The following is a 17,743-nucleotide window of genomic DNA, read 5'->3' on the forward strand; positions in this document are numbered from 1 at the left end:
CCACACAGAAGCCCTCCAAGCCCAGCATTCTCATACATATCCCTATACAGGAAAAGGAGCATGACAAAATCTGTGATTTCTCTACCACTGCTTGGCTTGAAGCCTAAAAAAGAGGGACCCACAGGCGATGGTAGATACCTGACCTGAAGAATAGATCCAGAGTCACAGGCTGAACATGTGCTCGTCCTCTGCTAACAAGTCCTTGCAGAGCTCTAACAAGCCCTCACCAAAGTGAGGATTTCTATTCCATCTTCTTCTACCCGCCTGTCAGTGCCACTGATGATTTTGCCCTTTTCCCTTGAAGTTTCATCCTAACATAGGTTTCCATAAATATCTCTTTCTTGATCATTCATTCCTTGTCAGGTGGGTGAACTGAGAGAATCCTCCTTCATGTGCGAGCAGAAAAAGATTTTCCACTGCAGTTTCTCATCTGCCATAAAGAGAAGGTAGCACCTCCAGCTCTGTACTCCTGATTTTCAGTACAAGGGCTCCCACCTATCCCCACACTATGGACCCCTTACAGGCATGGCTTGGCAGTCCCTCATAGCCCAAGCAGGGCCAAATCCCCTGTCTAATCCTCCGCATCCTTCTTTTGGAACCACTGGTCTTGCCCCACAGCCTACAGTGTGGTGCCATCACTGCATCCTTCAGTGTACAAATCTCGACAGGTTGGGGTTTTTTTTCTTCCACAGGAACCAGATCTAGCATTTTCTGCATACACAGGAAAAATTCACCAAGGTCACTTTCATCCCCCTCTGCTAACAGGACACTCTTTGCTGACTTCCTAACATGGACACAAGTTTTCAGTCTTCCATGTATTGACAGAGTCAGGAGGACTCTGGAGGTGACAAACAGCCCTCTGCACCCATTCACTACTGGGAACTGGAAGACTAATAGCTCTAGCCAGTACATTACAGCTGCTTCCATAAAGTAGCACTAGGAGGCCAAGAGAAACCTGTTGTATAGCCAGAACCTCTCCAGCTCCTAGCAGTTTCTCTGATCTAGAGACCAGATGAACTCAGCTCCCGTCTCCAAAACAGGCAGCTGCAAAGAAACTTTTGCTCTTGCCTAGGTCCTGCATGGAGCAGATCCAACCTCACTCCAGACGTTAAGTCGAAATGCCTGTGTATGCCCAGTTCAGCAACTCCCAAGGAGTAAGGGGTCCACCTAGTGCAGTTAGAGCAGTACTGCCAGAACTGCAGGCAGAGCAAGCCACACATGCAAGCTTGCCGGCCAATCCCAGCAACACTGCCGGTGGCAGCAGTTGGGACCCAAAGCCTCAACCTCCGTATAGTCCCTGGGAGGGAGAGGCAGATTCTCTGAAAGAGGTGACTCTAGGCATGAACAGAACTTGCCTGATTTACTTCATCAGCGTAGAGTAAGTGAATGGAGGTGGAACACAACTAGGTTGAACACACATGGCAGATTTTCATTTGGTAAGAACAGTAATCCAAGATGCAGGCTGCATGCTTACAGGGGCTGAAGGCAGGCTTTAGTTTAGGGGAAAGAAACCTTGATAGCTGCTGGTTTGCTACTTTCCCAGCGTTACTGATGCACTTTTATTTTCTTTAAAAGAACCCAAAATACACTTGCCTAAGGTCAGACTGTGTGAAATGGATCAAGAATGGATCTAAACTTCCCGTTTCAGACAGCAATTCCTCCTGCCAAATTTAATTGCTCAGTTATCCCAGTTGAAAGAAATTGAGTTTATTTAATGTCTTCTACACACACAAGCTTTTAGGTCGTACACTTCTCAAAGGCAGTTCTGCCCAAAACATCCTGCAAGTGGTTAGAGAAGTTTTTTAATCACATCCTTTTACTCCCTTTTACAAAATAGGACAGAACTATATCCAGCCCCCTCTGACAGCAACATAACAAGGTAGATCTTGCTGACTGCAGGAAATGGAAAGGGCTAAATCAAAGGAGCTGCTGCTCGAAATCTCATCCACATTCCTCATGGGATGAAGCCAGAGCAGATCATATATGAACTCCCGTAACATCTACAGATGAAACTGAAACTAGCTGGCTGAACTCTCTGATCACTAAAAATCAACAGGCAAATCAGCACTGTACATAGGCGCTGCTGATTAGTTGAGAAAGGTGTTTTGGAAGCTTAACAACAAAAATGCCTGTGGCAGAGAGTCTTAAAAATCTCGTTGTTTCCCATAAGCAGTTTCCTTGAGACCAAAGTCATGAAGTGTTCCCACACTCACATGACAGACTCGAGTCTTAGACAATTTGGTTATGATCAGATAAAACACAAGAAATGTGAAAAAAATAGCTTCCCCATCTCTCACCCAGAAGCAGGTGAATCATTCCAATTTAAAAGACATCTAGTGGCAGATAAAAATCTACAGAAAACAACTAATCAAAAGGATGTTATCCTGGAAACTTCTAGATTACCCACTCCATGGCAGTTTCAGAAAAGAAAGGAGCTATTTTATTCTTTCATCAAACCAGGCACAAGTTAGACAGAGATTAAACGATGAAGCAAAGATTCCCAGACAACTAAGTCAAAAGGACTTGAGTACCACTAAGTAGTACTCCAGATTCTCCTCTGCCTGGGTCACCTGAACTTCCCTTCCTGCTGACAAGGGAAGGCACCAGACACATCTTGTGTTGAAACCAAAGATTCTGTGTGACCTCAATTTCCAAGTCAGGTTTAGGAACAGCCTAAAATAGCAGTGGGGGATTGGGGGATGGAGGGCTGTGTTTTGGGGGTTTTATACATATATACACACATATTTTTATATATATATATAAAAATACATAAAAGTTTTTTTTATATAAAATTAGTAAGACGTTAATTCTTCCTACCTCCACTTTTTAGCTTTGCTTACTCTGAGTAAGTAAAAGCTTTCATCCCAAGGACTGACATCAAAAACACTGTAGCTTCCTGGGATTGAGAGAAGCCTGCTGGGTAAGAGAGCAGCAAAGTATCTGGAAAAGCCCACTGTTGGGGACTGGAGAGCTGGCAACACTGGGCAGTATACAGGGAGAGAAACTCTGAGCCCCATTTGGCTGGAAGACAACAGATAAGCAAGAGTACCCTGAAAGAATCCAGATTCTCAACACATGGGAATGTACAAGCAATACCCATTGCCCTCAAAGAATTTCTTTAGTAAGAACTTTCAGTAGACACACACACACACACATATATATATAGCCATCCCTTGCAGAGATAAGCAGTGCAGTGGTTCCATGTTAAGGACAGGGTAGGCAAGTCAGCACTTGGATGGTGGCTCAGAAAGTGCTGAAAATGCTCCCATGTGGATGCTCAGGGCTACTTCATGTTTCTGAAGGAAAGACCAACAGGTCTTGGAGACAGGCTGAATGCAGACACACACAGCTGGAGTCATGTGTAACAGCTGTGTTACAGGGTAAGGGAGATGAGAGCGAGCAGCTGCGAAAAGAACGAGCAAAAAACCTCTGAAGACTGCCAGGAAGTGTCTGCAGATTGTGTCCGTCCATGGAAACTCTGGTCAGAATTTCACAGAGAAGGAAGTCCCACATGAGCAACCCTTCTCTGCCTGGGGGTTGCTCACCACCTGGAAGGAGCTGCGAATCAGCTCCTGGCTGAAGTCCACCATGGAACCCTTCACAAAGGCCAGGCTGTCCACATCCACAACCACGCGGGCACCACCTTGTTCAAATACCCTGCAGAAAAGCAGCATATTTAACCATTAGCTGTGCTGCAGATCCAACAGAGCAGCGCAGCCTGAACACTTTCTTTATCTCACAGTTTTCTTCCCTTCAACACAAGATACCATCCATGTCATGCACACCATTCTTGTCACCTTTGGGAAGAACAGTCATGCCTGCCCACCACTACACCCCTTTGCTCTTGCCTGTCATCAGGATTGATAACTGTGTCCAAGGAAAACTTGTACTGAAATCCAGAACAACCACCTCCTTCAACCTGCAGCCTGAGAAACTCTGAGCCTTCTGTGATCTCCAACAGCCTCTGCAAATAAAAGGACAAGAATTAAAAGATCTGCTGACAAACTAGGGAACACTCAGGTGCCTCCCCTACGTGCCTCTGACAGAGCAGACAGTTCGGAAACCCCTTCCAGAGTAACCCGAGCTGCTTTCCGTGGTCCCTACCTTCACACAGCTCTCGCTGAGAAAGATCTGTCCCTCGCTGGGCTCACTCTCTGTCGGGCCTGGCTGGGAGAAGGACGATGCCCACCGCAGGGCGTGGCCAACTGCACAGGCAGGGCCCACCGGGGGCTTCGGCAGCGCTCGTCCTCGGCACAGTGGAGCGGGACACCAGCTGCCTCAGGGAGAAGAGAGGAAAGGGAAGCCTCAGAAGGGCGCCTGCCACACGGCCAGGGATGGGGGAGTGCCAAGTCCCCATGCCCACAGTCGGCCCCGCTGTCGCACACCGGAAACACCGGGCGTCCGCCGAGGGTACCGAGCGGACCCACGGCCGCTACAGAGCGGTACCTCATCCTGCCGCCCAGAGCCAACATCCACCAGCGCCTCAGAGCCCCCTGCGCCGCCATTCTGCCCCCTGTGCCCGCCCCTGCACCCCGCCCCCGCCCTCCCATTGGCTGCCACCGCCCCTGCTTCCGGCGGGGAACGGCGCCCGCCGAAGCGGAAGTGGTGAGCCGGAGGGGGTTGCTAGGCAACGCGCTGCCCGCCTCACCGGGCCCACTTCACCGTGCGGACCCACCCGGCCCGACCCGACCCGACCCGGCCCGGCCCGGCAGCGTCCCGCCGCGGACAGAGGTCGGCTACTGGCTCGGCAAAGCCCCAAAGTCCCCAAAACCGATGAAGCTGTGTACAAAGGCACGAAGCTGCTGTTTGTCCTTGGAGGTGTTTGTTCGCACAAGCAGCAGTGCTCACGGAGGGAAATAAAACAGCAGTACAAAAATAAATAGTAATAAAGTAAATAGCACAGCACTCTACATACTGCGTGTTTGCCCTGGAATCAGCTGTAAGGGCTGTTTATCCCAAGCAGAACCCAGAGGCCTCAAGAGGGATGAAGGTGGAAGAGTTAGGCAAGCTGAGGAGCAAACACGAGGCCTGGGCAGAAGGGCTGTAGTGGATTCCGTTGATCCTGGCTCTCCTGCCTTGCTCTCCTTTATCGGGTGGAATGATCTGACACGTGACAGCAGTCTGCCTGGTCGCTCACAGGTGCAATCGCAGTTAAAAGAGTCTTTATCTCTTTCTTCCTCATGTGGTTCTGGGGGAGGAATCCTGTTCCTCAACCCGGGCCAGGCCTGTGGAGAGTCACACCGTGGGATGCGGAGGAAAACCAGTCATCCCAGCAGGAGGGGGTGACTTAGCGCCAGGGGACCTCAGGACCCAGCGACGGTTTGCTTTCTCACTGTCCTGCTCCAAGCAAGCCAATGCTTCGGCAACCATAAGCTTTTGCTTACTTGTCCCACCCTGAGCATGTAAATACAACCTGCTTTGACCTGCTTACTTTTGCCTGTTCTTGGTTCAATTCCAACGACATCAGTATAAAGCCGGGAAAGTGTTAACAGGCAGGGTCCAAGGGGGATGGTATTAATGCAAGTACCTGCAATGGTTGATGAAGCCTCATCAGGCATATTGGAACGCTTCATGTTTTAAGAAAGCATATTGGGGTGTTTCTCTGGTTATTATCAATGTGGCACCCCAAAAGCAGAGCAGGAAAGTGCGCCTGCTTTCCATATCATACTGGCTTTCCTTCTTTCTCCCGCAGAGTGTATTAGACCAATCCCACTGCATTTGTGCATGTTGTGACTCCATTCACTCCACGCACCTTCTGGAGAATAGGTATAGCCCAAAAAAATAGATAATCCTACTTTCTAGTGTGTGATACCAGCTAAAATGCCTTCATTTTTACCAGTGTTATGTGACAGGTAGTTTCAAGGCACTTGGGATATTGCTCAAATGGTTACCACAGACTGAAAGAATGAGAAAGAGGCCAGTTGGCCTCAGTTAATTTAATCTAATTAATAATCCAGTATGCCGAGGAGTGACTCAGATGCTGGGGCTAATTTTCTGAGTGGCTAGGAGGAGCGGGAGTAACTAAGGAGAACAGCTATGCCTTTGCACCTCTTATTACTTACTGTTGTTTTCCTCCTGTCAGCTTTGTGGTATGGTTGTTTTTCTCCCACCTAGAGTGGCACTCCAGGTTTTCTTCCTTCCTGGGCTGTGATTTTGCTGGTCACCTTGTTCCCGATAGCTTGATGTAATCTGTCTTTAGGTTTGGCTGTGTTTTGTTTTCCCCTTCTTATTCTGGTCTGTGGTATCTGGGTTTGGGGAGTTACTTTAGCTCTCCTCAAGCGCACTGTGTTGAAGAGATTTGCTGTGAGTTGAATTCTCGAGATATTTTGTGCTATTCTCCTCTGCAATGTGTATGCTTAAATCATCTTGTATCTGTTTTGGTGGAAAACTGAGCTTGTTTCAGCGCTTCAGAAACGGGTGATAATAAAACCTCTGGTGTGGTGTTGAATGCGAGAGCGGCTTGTGATGCATTTCAATGTGAATTCTGATGACCTGCAGCAAAAGGAGTACGTTCTGGCTGAGAGAACAGTAAAATTAATTAGTCTCTGTATGTGGATTTTCTTGAGAACCTGACTTCTGTATTCACTGCTGCTGTAGTGCCTGCAAGCCCATCTGTTTACCAAGCTACAAGTGCAATGCTGTCAGAGGGATTTGGATTCATCGGGTGTAGCTAGCTCATGAAGCGGAACCTTAGACATTTTCGTCACGTAATAGAGGTGTTTAGATTACTGAAATGAAGAACTCAAGTATCAGTCTTGCTGGAAAGAATTTATCTGTTGGCTTGCTTAGTCTTTTCTCCTGGTGTTTCTACACTTCAGCGCAAGCTTGCTGTGAAGTTGTTAATCTGGGAAGAGCCCTGTCTGCAGCTGAATTGAGTAATTTGGTGAAATGCTGGGCTCCAAGGTGACCCGGAGGCCCGCATCTTATATCAGATGTCAAAAGGGGCATGTGCCTAAAATCAAGGTCTGTTTGGTCTGTGATGCTTATGCTGCCCTGAGGAACCCAGGCTTTAGTGCTGTTATTGCAAAACTCTTAATGTGTGATACCACCTAAAAACCTTGGGCAGAAGGTTTCTGCTTCTTTCTTATGTAAAGGCCTTGGCTTTAGTTTTACAAACTTACTAGTTTATTCTTATTAATCCAGGTCTGGGAGGAATAGATGTGTTAATTCTGATCCTAGTTTCAATGATTTTTAGTTCTTGTAGACTTGTATTTATGCAGCCACTGCCACTGTGCAGAAGTGTCTGCAAAGCAAAGATAATGTGGTGAGCCATTTCACAGGGAGGCATCCCGATTTAATGCATTGTGGAATTTGCTCCTGAGTGTGACACTGCTTATCCTATGCATGTGTAACAGGAGTTTATGGTGTTGCTCTGAACTGACTGTGATCCTGTTCCCAGCAGTCAGATAGGCGGCTTTGTTTACCAGCTGTAAGACTTGAAGGATGGGGAGAAGGAAAGATGTTCTAAGGCCATGAGTTCCTGCATGCAAGGAAAAGCCTTTATCTGAGCCAGTTATGAAGAGTGCTGGGTAGGCTTAAATAAAGGGCTTGGTCTTAGTAGAGTCTTCGGTTGATTTTTGGTTTAATAGGGCTGCTGTAAGCACTCTGGTCTGCTTGCCTGAGGCCTCTGCAAACCAAAAGCTTACTCAGAAAAAAATAAGAAAATAACCCCCAAAAATCTACTCCTCCTTCTGAAGGAAAGGATCCCTCCTGAAGAGCTAATCTGCTCAACAGAGAGGCACAAGAGCAAGCCCAGCTCACTCCTGCCAACACCTCTGGGGTTTCTGATATGACACCCATGTCATAGAGCCCGAGCAAAGCGTGGGGGTTTCGCCCCTGAGTCACTTGGCAGTGCAGCTGAGGTGAGTGTGCACACACTGGGCTGGGACAGAGAGCTGCAGCGGGGAAGCTGTGTCAGCTCTGCCGTGTCCCTACCAAATCAGCACTCGTGCTTCTTCTGTTGTGTCCCTGGCATGACCCTGTTACGAGTAACGCTGCTAACATGTGAAACTGGTGAAAAGCTGTAAACTTTAGCTTGGGTCGAAAGCTTTCTGAAGTGTCTTAATCGTCCTCTGGCTTGCCCCAGCACCCACAGCACAAAGCTGGTGGTCTCTGGCATTTCACAAGTTTGAGAAGCGGGACTAACTTGTATGAGCAGCAACCACCACCAATTACTGAGCACATGTCACTCTTGGCACTCGGGTTACTCAGCTTTTGACATGCTGATCACGAGGTATGGAGCAAGTAACGAGTAAGACTACTACGCTGGCTTCCTAGAAGGAGTCTCCCAGCCCATCAGCGGGGCTGTACCTGAGCGCGTCCTTCAGCTGCTGCCCTTGGGCGCTGCCTGTCTGCCGCAGCAGGGGGTCGGTCTGTCGCAGCGCTGCATCCCGGGCCCGCCGCCCTTTGCCAGGCTACCCCAGGCGGCCCCTGGGGGCACGGAGCGGGGGACGTGCACCGGGGCGGGGCGCACCCCAGCTGACCGCTGGGCGGGGCCGCCGCGCTCATGTGACACCGCAGCGGAGCTGCCGACACCGTCGTTCCACTGCCGCTGCCGCCACCATGGTGCTGTCCCCGCTCGTCCTGCTCCTGGCGCTGGGCGCCGCCGCCACCGCCCTGGCCGAGCCCCTCCGTTTCGTCGACTGCGGTGAGTTTCTGCGGGCAGCGGCGGGTGGCGGAGGGGTCAGCAGGCAGAGAAGGCCCGGTAAACGCGGCTGTTCCTTGCAGGTTCCATAGACGGCAGCATCCAGGAGGTGAACGTGAGTCCGTGCCCTACGCAACCGTGCCTGCTCCACAAGGGAACGTCCTACAGCATCAACGTGACCTTCGCCAGCAGTGAGCATCGGCGCCCCAGCTGGGGTGCCGGGGTGGGCTGCGCGGGGGGAGGTTACCTCGGTCCCACTGCGTGGAGGGGAGTGGGGAAGGGTGGTTGGAAAGGGGTCTGAATGGGAAGAAGTGGCCGGTGACGAAGAGCGTCCCTTAGCTGTGTTCTTGCAGCCTCTAGGGTACATGGAGGGAAGGGTGTAAGGTAGAAATGTGTTCCTTGCCCTGATGTTGTGCTCACACTTCTCCGTGTTCTGCAGAGATTGAGAGCCAGGGCAGCAAAGCAAGGGTGTATGGTGAGATGCTGCACGTGGACATCCCCTTTCCCATTCCTGAGCCTGATGGATGCAAGTCGGGGATCCAGTGCCCGATTCAGAAGGGCCGTTCCTACAGCTACCTGAATAAACTCCCTGTGAAGAGCGAGTACCCCAGTGTAAGTAAGCAGGCAGCTGGTCTGCTCCTCAGATACTACCCTTCCTGGGGCAGTCCCTCCACTTGCCTTGAAGGAAGGACACCTTGTCGTGTGGTGGTAGGGAAGGGGTTAGAAGACTGCTTAGACCATGTTTGGACTTCTGCTGTGAGCATGACTTTTGTTTCAAGTTCCCACTTTGGGACAGACCCAGCAGAGGAAGCCTTCAGCTGTTAAGAAGTAGCTTCAGCTGCCCAAGTATCCTCCTGTACTGTGCCTCCCTGCAGAGCTTGCTGCATTCAGCCAAATCCTCCCAAACTGGGGGTGCTCGGCTCCAGGGTGCAGTTCAGCTGGGAGGCTGCAGGGTGTTTCCACTCTGCTCACTCAGAGAGTGAGGATCTGAGTGCAGTTGTGTCAACATCTGTGTCACACAGCTGAACCCTCCATCCATATAAGATGTTCCAGGAGTTGCTGCAGGAGCGTGGCCCACCTACTGCAGCAGGGGCAATACCCTACCTCTGTCCTCTCTGTGTAGAGCTCCCAGAACCTCTTTGCTCCACAGAAGTGAGAACTCTCCTCCCGATGTCCTTGCCTTGTGGTTCCTGAACACTCTCATTTCCCTCTGCTCTTCTCTCGCTTTCAGATTAAACTGATTGTGAAGTGGGAGCTGGTGGATGACCAAGACCAGATGTTGTTCTGCTGGAAGATACCAGTGGAGATCACCAGCTAGGGCTTGGGGAGGGGAAAACCAGAAGACAACACAGGCCAAATTCTTTTACATAATAAGTATTTCTTACTGCTTCCTTCAGAGCTCTGCAGCCTCTGAGCAGCCAGTACCATGTTCCTGCAAGGTCAGCCATGGGCAGAGGGCTCTTACCCGCTTTAGAGTCCCCTGAGTGTTCTCACAGCAGCTCAAGGGGGAGGAGTGCCTGCTGCAGGAGCGACTGAGCCTCATTCTCCAGCTGCTCTGTGGAGGCACATTAGTTGTTTTGAATTGGAGCTGTGTGTCCTCTCAGAGGAATTTGTCTGTGATGAACCTGGCTAGTATCTGAGCTGCTACCTGGTAACCCTTCAGTGCCTCTTCTAGAATGCCAGCTACATCCACCCTCCTGTGCTTCTGCTCCGTCACGACTGGGATGCCCCTGGGACCTGTGTTTGCCATTCATGCAGCTGAAGGAGAGGAGACTTCCCCTGAGCTGGCAGCTTGCTGTGTCCTGGGCCTGCTTGTGCCAGCACGACTGCAGCTGGAACACTTTTTTATGGATGCAAAGCCAAATGGCTTTTGGCGTCTCTGCAGGGATGATTCTTTCTCTAATCAATGGTTTGCACTACTACTAACTTGGAGCTGCTAGGAGCTCCTGAACCTCTTTTTATAACTTTCCTTTTAATAAAAGCTAGATATTATCTGCTTCTGTGTCTTCTGTGAGTGGAGAGCAGCAGAGTGGCTGAGCATCTTCTATTTGGGGTTGTGCTGGTCTTGCTTTTCAGCTGAACGTGTGGATAGAGAGGGTGGCATGGTTACCTGAGCACGGGTGATGTGTGAGCAGCCAGGCATCTCTGTTGCTGGCTGCCAGTGTCCGTTTGGCAATGCCTGGCTGTGCTCCTGCCTTGCTGGTCCTGTGCTGCCCTGAAACTGTGTAAGGGCTCCCTGAGGAGGTGGTGGTAGAGGTCATGGCCTTTCTTGCTGCACCACAGGTAAAGGCTGTTCTAGTGAGGGCTCTGGGGCTGGACCAACAGGCTTTCAAAAGTGCCAACTGCAGAAACCTACACCCTCTCGTTCTTAAATGCCAGCCCCCTTGTGTGTGAACAAGGCACGGTCTGAGCAGCCACAACTGCTGTGCTGTCTTGTGAGGATGGAGTTGGCTCTTGCTGCTGGCACTAGGCTTGAAAGATAAGCAAGAATTTGGCCTGGCAAGAGTCTCTGCTCTGTCTCAGGAGGAGGCTGGGTGCCAGCATGAGACAGATAAGAGTTGGCTTACGAGAGTGTGGTGGCCTTGCTGGGCTGGACCCACAGGGAAGATGTGGATCCAGTACCCCCTTGGCAGAGGCAAGGCAAGCATAGTTCTGACCAGCCCCAGTGTCCTGAGCCACAGGGGCCCAAAATAAATGTTTTATTTAACAACATGAGAGAAGTTTCCAGCAGACTCGGTTAAAAAACAACAAAAAAAAAACAACAAAAAAGAGTCACCAACAACTTTACACAAAGGAAGCTGCGCCTGTCCCCCTGCCCAGCAGCGCAGGGCACAGGGCGGATGTGCCCAGCTAAGGGCTATGCCTGGGCTGGCCACAGTGAGAGCTGGCCCTTGGGCCCCTCTGGCCTCTCCCCACACCCCAGGGTTAGGCAGCAGTTTTAGAAAGCTGGGGTCACCCCCTCTCAAAGCTCTGGCCAGAGGGCTGGACGCCTCACGAGGAGCAGGGCCAGCACCCACGGTGTGGGTGAGGTGTGTCGCTAGGTCAGTGCAGCAGCAGCAGGGAGATGAACCCCAGTTCTTGCAGGGTGAAGTGGGGAGGCTGGGGCTGTGTGGCAGGGGAAGGTGTCCCGTGAGCTTCAACGGCATGGGGTGATGCGATGGACGCTGGGAGCCGGGGTGGGCCCCGCTGCAGCAGGAGCAGGGGCTGGCAGGGTGCAGGGGGTGCAGAGGCTGGGAGCTCAGCCCTCACCTGCAGAGAGAAGGTGGTGGAGAAGTTGTGCACTTTGGAGGGGAAGGAGCAAAGCGCCTTGAAGCACCCGCAGCTTTGGGGGGCCCTTCTCCGTGCTCCCGGGTGCCAGAGCCGTACGCAGGAGGGGAGCATCCTCACCCCTGCTCCCCTAGAGCTACGCTGCTGCTGGGCTCTGGGCTGTCTGGGGCACGCAGTGGTGGGGCTGGGCCAGGGCTACGTAGCCTGGCAAGCAGTGGCAGCGGTAAGAGCCCTCCGTGTTCTCGCAGGTGCCGCCCTGGCAGAGGGGCTCAGGGCCGCCCACCTCCTCGCACTCGTTGATGTCTGCAAGGAGAAGGACAGGGGTGAGCCGGTGGCACAGCGAGCATTCACAGCCACCTCCTTGTGCCCCTGCCACCCCACAGGTGCCCCATACCCCCCCGCTGCACCTCCAGGATGCCCCTCCAGCCTCCCACACCCCTCAGCACACCCACAGAGACCCCTTACTACCCAAGGGTGACATCCCCAGCATTTAGCATCCCCCAGCACAGGAGGGAGTCCCCTCACCCCCAGCAATGCACAACAGGTAAGGGGTCCTGCAGTTCATGACGCCTCTGGGTTAGCAGCTTAGTTGTGCTTAGAAAGTAGAAAGTAGCACAGGATCTGGGAGAAAGACCACCTCCAACCTTGGAAAATGCCCTTTCCTGATCTACAAGGCTGAGGAGGCAGATGATAGTGGCCCTGAGCAGCGGATCATCATCACCAGGACCAGAACAAAGAGGGACCTCATGCTGTGCAAACAAGGGCTTGTTTTATTAACCCACAAACTGTGTGAAAGGGCTTGCTCGGCTGGCTTGTGGCTGAGCTAGATTGTGCATGCAAGCCTACAGCAGCTGCCCTGCTGCTAAATGCACCTCCCTGACACCCTGCCTGAGCTACCCCAACTTGCGGTGAGGCCACCAGCTAGGCAGAGCATCCCTGTGCGCCCCAGAGCCCTTGTCTGCACTCACAGGACCATAAGAGCCCAAATACTCACCTGCCAAGGCAGGTTCAAACCCTCTGACCACAAACTCCAGCCTCACCCCCCACGTATCAGCAGGAAGCAGGAGCGGGGAGCAAGTGATGGGTTCAGCCTGCCACGCAAGGGAGAGTGAAGGCCCAGGCAGTGACCGATGGACCCCAGGAGGGCTGGAAAGCTCTGCCACCCTGGGACCTCAGGTTATCCCTAGCACAGGTGGAGGGGGCTATCTGGCAAAGAAAGAGAAGCACAACCCCAGGGAAGGAGGCTGGAAGCAATTCCTTCAGGTAAGGTGGAAGGAAGCACAGCAGTCATGCAAGAAGAAGGAGGAGAGGGGAAAGGTAAGATGAGAGCTTGAGAAACAAGACAGTCTTCATATACAGCCAAAGCAATGGTAGAATGGGCACTGAGAACTTGGGCTAAACCTCAGGACCAGAACATCACCATGGATGGGCTTGCTCAGAAGCCCAAGGAAGAGACGTTAGGCAGCACACCAAGGGAGGTGTGCTCCACAGCCTGGGAAGCAGACAGTCTTGCTGGGGTCTCCAGGGAAAGGTAAAAGGGTGAAGAGCTGGCAGGCTGGTTTGGCTGTGGGTCACTGAATTCAAAGAAGTAAAACAAGGCTACTTTAGCCCAGTCACCTGAAAGCCAGAAGCAGCAGTGTTAGTGCTACCAGTGTGCACCAAGCCCTGGAGCCTGCCCATTCAGGCAGGGGTAGGCAGGCAGCCTGTCCTGCAGGGTGAGGGCAAGCTATCCCCACAGGGAGGTGAGAGGGGAAGCACTGCAGCAGCTGTAGGAGTATTCTACATGCCTGAAGTCAGCAAGGTAAAAACAGAGGGGTGACTAAGCACCAAGTAGGAAAACTGAAAGGAAAAATCCAAGATAGGCTCCAGTGTAAAATAAGTGCTAGTTAGTCTAGGACACAAAAGGCAACAAGCAAAGACTCCATAAATACATTAGCAGAAAACACTGGGGAATGTTGGTCTGGTCCTTATCGGCAGGAAAACAAAAGACAGCCGAGCTGGCTGCAGCAGCTGGCGTGGGCTTTGTTCCAGCCATCAAAAATGCTCATGGTGGCCAGACAGGGTGCAGACCACATTTGAAGTGTTTGAATAGGGTGAAAGAGCACAGGGCAGGAAAGGCCATACTGTGATGGAGAGGTCCAACAATCAGGTAGATAAAGCAGTTACATCCATATTGCTAAAGGCTTGTTGCAACTCATCTTCACATCTTAGTGCACCTGCAGTCCCTGAAAAGCTGGATGTTCTCTCTGAGATGGAGGATAAAAGAGGTCTTGGAGACCCAAGGAAGGGTAAATCTGGTGACTATCTTGAAAAACAGAGAAGGGAGAATCCAGGATTACACACTGCTCACCCCTATTCCCGTAAGCAGACCAGGTTTCTGAGTGATTAGGTCATAACACTCCAAAGGATATCAGGGTCATTAAATAGCTGGTGCAGATCTGTTAAGGTCTGATTATGTTAAGCTAATCTGGTTCCCTTCAGTGACCTGATAACTGGTCTGTCAGATAAGGGAGAAGTGGTGGATATGATGTGCCTTGGCCAAGGTGAGGATTTCAACACGCTCTCACATGACACACTCAAGCAGACTGAGAAAATACAGTCCAGATGAAACTGCAGCAATTGCACAATAGCTGCAAAGCTGCACACCAAAGGCAATTAGCAATACCTGCCTACTACAATAAAAGACATTCAAAGCATAGCCTGCAGGAGTCTGTCCTGACCTCTGCTCCATCTAAATGTTGTCATTAAGGTGGGCAAAGGAAGAATTCCCTTGCCTATAAAATGTACGTGTGTGACACCAGTTTGCAAGCACTTTGTGGGGTTCAGACTCATTCTGGTCAAGCAGAGAAGCCATCCAAAATCAACCAGAGAAAATTCACTGAAGGCAAATGCAAACAAATCCTGTGGCCAAGGAAAGTGAAACAGAGAGAACAAATGCAGAATGGGGAGTAACAGCTCAGGCAGCCATTCTGCCCAGCGGCACTTGGGGAGGCAGAGACCATGGGTTTTGTACAAAGAAGCTGCACGACCATGTCACGCAGTAAGAAGCTGGGAGCTAGAGTTAGGGCTGTGCCTAAGGAAAAAGAGGGTCTATCATCTGCTCTGTTGAGTGCCTGGGGCCTCAGCTGGCTTGGGGAGCTGCTCTGCGAACAGGATGGAAGCATGGCATAGGGATGTAGAGGAAATGCTAAGAGATGCTTTAGAGACTGTGTCTTGTAGGGCAGGGTAGAAATGAGGAATTTCACCAGGGCAGTGATGACTATCAAGGAAATTAAACCAGGATAGAGCAGCAGCGGTTGGTGATGTAGAAGGGTGCTATGCCAAGAAGTTGTCAATCAGCTGCCCTCCGCGGTGCACAGAGCTGCCCTGACCTAGCTGCCAGCAGAGAGTGGCCGGCTGAACCTCCAGGAAGGTCCTTCCACCCCTACGGGAAGGAAGCACCCGGGAACGGGGACTCCTCCGGCAGCTGTCCCGGCCAGGACCGCCAGAGAGCGGCAGCCGCCAAGGGATGCGGGGCCAGGCTGCCCCAGCTGCTGGCCCGGCCCCGCTCACCCATGCAGGCCATGCGGGTCATGTCCAGCTGGAAGCCGTCGAAGCAGTCGCAGGTGTAGCCCTCCCGGACGCGCACACAGCGCCCGTTCTCACAGCCGTTGAGGATCCCGCACTCCTCAGCCTGCAGCCCCTCGAAGCCCTCGTAGAGGCCTGGAGGGTGGTAAGGTGGTGTTAGAGCAGGGTGACCCTCCACGTGTGGAGGGACATCAGGCATGCAGTGAGACGATACTGGCGAGGCCAGGACTAACACAGCAGCCAGAAGGGCTGAGCTGGCAGCTCCCAACCCCTGGTTGGGGTGGGAGCTGCCAGGCAGTGCTCATGGACACAGGCTGGGTGGGAAGCCACCTCTCTGTGTCTCTCAGTACTCACCAGTTTGGCTGGGCAGGTAGTGGGGTGGGGACCGCCCTGGGCCATGATGGAGAGAGGTGCCACGGAACTCGCTGTTGGGTTCCCTCCGAGGGAAACCAGCATCTGGGTTTCCATACTCAGACTCTAGGTAGTTGTAGTAGGGGCCCATATCTGGGCTGGCAAGGCCGTAGTGGGGGTCTTCCAAGCCTGGTCCATACTCATACCTAGGTCTTTCTCGGAGCTCGGCCCCTCTCTCACTGTCTTCACTGGCCCCATTACACAGGAAAGCAAAATCAGCTGCAAGTGGTGAGAGAAAAGAGTCAGTGCAGCCTGGCTCAAGAGAGGTAGATCTGGTATGGCCCGAGAGTGTGCATCCACACCAAACAAACAAAGCCAGGCCTCTGTTCAATAGCCTACAAAGCTGCAGCTCTGTAGCTTGCTGACGAGACCCCATCTTCAAGAAAACCAGTTCCTGTCTGGATGCAGCAAGGCCCTGAGCAGCAAAATCCCCAGTTCCCAGCATGCTTCCATCCCAGCCTGCCACCACTTCACCTTTCCTAAGCTAAGCAGGAGCAGTGGGATGCACAGAGCAACTCTCCCCTCAAACACCTTGGACTCATTGCACCCATTTCAGGTACATCCTACCCACAGGTGCAACACAGCTGTGGATAAACAGGGGGTTCACCCACTCCTTGGACTGGCCTTGGCATTGCAGGTAACAAAAGGAGCCCTCGCTGCAGCCATATGTGGCCGACCCTGCAGGACATGACCAGTGGCACCCCCAGCCCTCTCCCACCTCTGCTGGGGGATGCTTGCCTATGTCACCGCACTCACCGGAGGACCTGTGTGGGCAGAGCGCGCAGTTCTGGCCCCAGGCTTCACCAAGCCGGCAGCAGCACTCAGTGTACGTGGTCTGCTCGCCATGCAGCAGGTCTTGGCAGATGTAGTCGGCAACGGTCTGCCAGCAGACATCCAGGTGGATTTCATACTCCTCTGAGGCATCTGCGAGTGACACAAGCAAAGGAGGCTATGAAAATCATCCAGAAGAGTGCCACCTCCCCTTTCCTGAGAGGGACAACCATATGCCCCAGCTCCTGCCCCCCCCTGCCCTGGCTGTACATGTAAGGCTGCTGGCACACCTCAGTCTGACACAAAGTCCTACCTACCCTGTGCTCTCTCCCAGAGGACTGACTCACAGGGTGGATGTCAGGGTGGAGGTGTGCTGTAGCAGGGGCTGGGGCTCACCTGCCCTGCTGGAGAGGTTCACACACCGATTGCCGGTCGCATCCAGCACGAGAGGGAGGCTGCAGAAGCAGTGGTAGGAGCCATCTGTGTTCAGACACTCGCCGTTGATACAGTACACTTCGTTCTGACACTCGTCCTGGTCTGCCCACACACAAGCACAGAGCAACATTTCAGACTGATAGATGTGGGCAATGCAGCCCTTTCCCTGCCCAAACAGGGATCTTGGGGGTTCTGGCCACCTTCTCCCCTGTTCCCCAGCAGGTTCCCAGGAAGCTTGTCACCCAGACCTGGCCCTGCAGCATGGGCAGCAGGGAAAACTCTGGGTGCAGCAGCACAGCTGTCCCTCCATGTGCAGTGAGGTGCTCACTGCTCTTTGAGGCCATCTTACCAACACACTCAAGCTTGCTGGAGTCATAGAAGTAGCCTGTACGGCAGAAGCACTTGTAGCCTGGCACTGTATTCAAACACTGTCCATTGCGGCAGAACTCGGAGCCAAATATCTCACACTCGTCCATGTCTGAGAGAGGAATGGAGGGAGCAAGAGAGCATCTCAATGAGCAGAGCCATAGGAGCAAGGTGGGCCAGGTGCTGTATCTGGAGAAAGCTGGCACAGCACCTTGGCCTGGATCACTGGCAGGGACCCAAGTGAGCCCCCACCTCTCCCACCAGCCCCATGCCTGGGAGCAG

At 52.4% G+C, this 17,743-nt stretch overlaps 3 protein-coding genes across 3 annotated transcripts in view; 1 reads left to right on the forward strand and 2 right to left on the reverse strand.

Moving 5' to 3' along the window:
- Nucleotides 1–3,276: 3,276 nt before the first annotated feature.
- On the reverse strand, nucleotides 3,277–4,527 carry ISCA2 (iron-sulfur cluster assembly 2). Its single transcript, XM_080619208.1, has 4 exons — nucleotides 4,447–4,527; nucleotides 4,105–4,273; nucleotides 3,849–3,964; nucleotides 3,277–3,657 (listed from the first exon to the last, which is right to left on the reverse strand). Exons 1-4 carry the CDS (start codon nucleotides 4,503–4,505, stop codon nucleotides 3,483–3,485), a joined length of 519 nt encoding a protein of 172 aa, XP_080475334.1. The 5' UTR covers nucleotides 4,506–4,527; the 3' UTR covers nucleotides 3,277–3,482.
- Nucleotides 4,528–8,487: 3,960 nt separating this feature from the next.
- NPC2 (NPC intracellular cholesterol transporter 2) lies at nucleotides 8,488–10,630 on the forward strand. The gene is made up of 4 exons (XM_080619076.1): nucleotides 8,488–8,647; nucleotides 8,728–8,835; nucleotides 9,084–9,256; nucleotides 9,876–10,630. The coding sequence occupies exons 1-4, from the start codon at nucleotides 8,563–8,565 to the stop codon at nucleotides 9,960–9,962; spliced, it is 453 nt and encodes a 150-aa protein (XP_080475202.1). The 5' UTR covers nucleotides 8,488–8,562; the 3' UTR covers nucleotides 9,963–10,630.
- Nucleotides 10,631–11,998: 1,368 nt separating this feature from the next.
- LTBP2 (latent transforming growth factor beta binding protein 2) overlaps nucleotides 11,999–17,743 on the reverse strand; it is a gene marked incomplete at its 5' end in the record, with an annotated part of 71,951 nt that continues 66,206 nt past the window's right edge. The window contains 6 exons of the mRNA XM_080620000.1: nucleotides 11,999–12,214; nucleotides 15,464–15,613; nucleotides 15,833–16,108; nucleotides 16,646–16,813; nucleotides 17,057–17,197; nucleotides 17,445–17,573. Of these exons, the coding sequence (XP_080476126.1) occupies nucleotides 12,048–12,214; nucleotides 15,464–15,613; nucleotides 15,833–16,108; nucleotides 16,646–16,813; nucleotides 17,057–17,197; nucleotides 17,445–17,573 (1,031 nt within the window). The 3' untranslated portion in view covers nucleotides 11,999–12,047. The remainder of the gene's footprint in view (nucleotides 12,215–15,463; nucleotides 15,614–15,832; nucleotides 16,109–16,645; nucleotides 16,814–17,056; nucleotides 17,198–17,444; nucleotides 17,574–17,743) is intronic.

This window comes from Psittacula echo, assembly GCF_963264785.1.
Source record: "Psittacula echo genome assembly, chromosome: 5".
Classification (NCBI taxonomy): domain Eukaryota; kingdom Metazoa; phylum Chordata; class Aves; order Psittaciformes; family Psittacidae; genus Psittacula; species Psittacula echo.

Excerpts from the sequence above, each read along its gene's own strand:
- NPC2 (XM_080619076.1), top strand. The coding sequence starts at position 8,563 with ATGGTGCTGTCCCCGCTCGTCCTGCTCCTGGCGCTGGGCGCCGCCGCC. Across the intron at positions 8,648-8,727 it reads CCTCCGTTTCGTCGACTGCG|GTTCCATAGACGGCAGCATC; the intron begins GTGAGTTTCTGC and ends TGTTCCTTGCAG. Across the intron at positions 8,836-9,083 it reads CAACGTGACCTTCGCCAGCA|AGATTGAGAGCCAGGGCAGC; the intron begins GTGAGCATCGGC and ends CGTGTTCTGCAG.
- ISCA2 (XM_080619208.1), bottom strand. The coding sequence starts at position 4,505 with ATGGCGGCGCAGGGGGCTCTGAGGCGCTGGTGGATGTTGGCTCTGGGC. Across the intron at positions 4,274-4,446 it reads GCTCTGGGCGGCAGGATGAG|CTGGTGTCCCGCTCCACTGT; the intron begins GTACCGCTCTGT and ends TCCCTGAGGCAG. Across the intron at positions 3,658-3,848 it reads GTTATCAATCCTGATGACAG|GGTATTTGAACAAGGTGGTG; the intron begins GCAAGAGCAAAG and ends GCTTTTCTGCAG.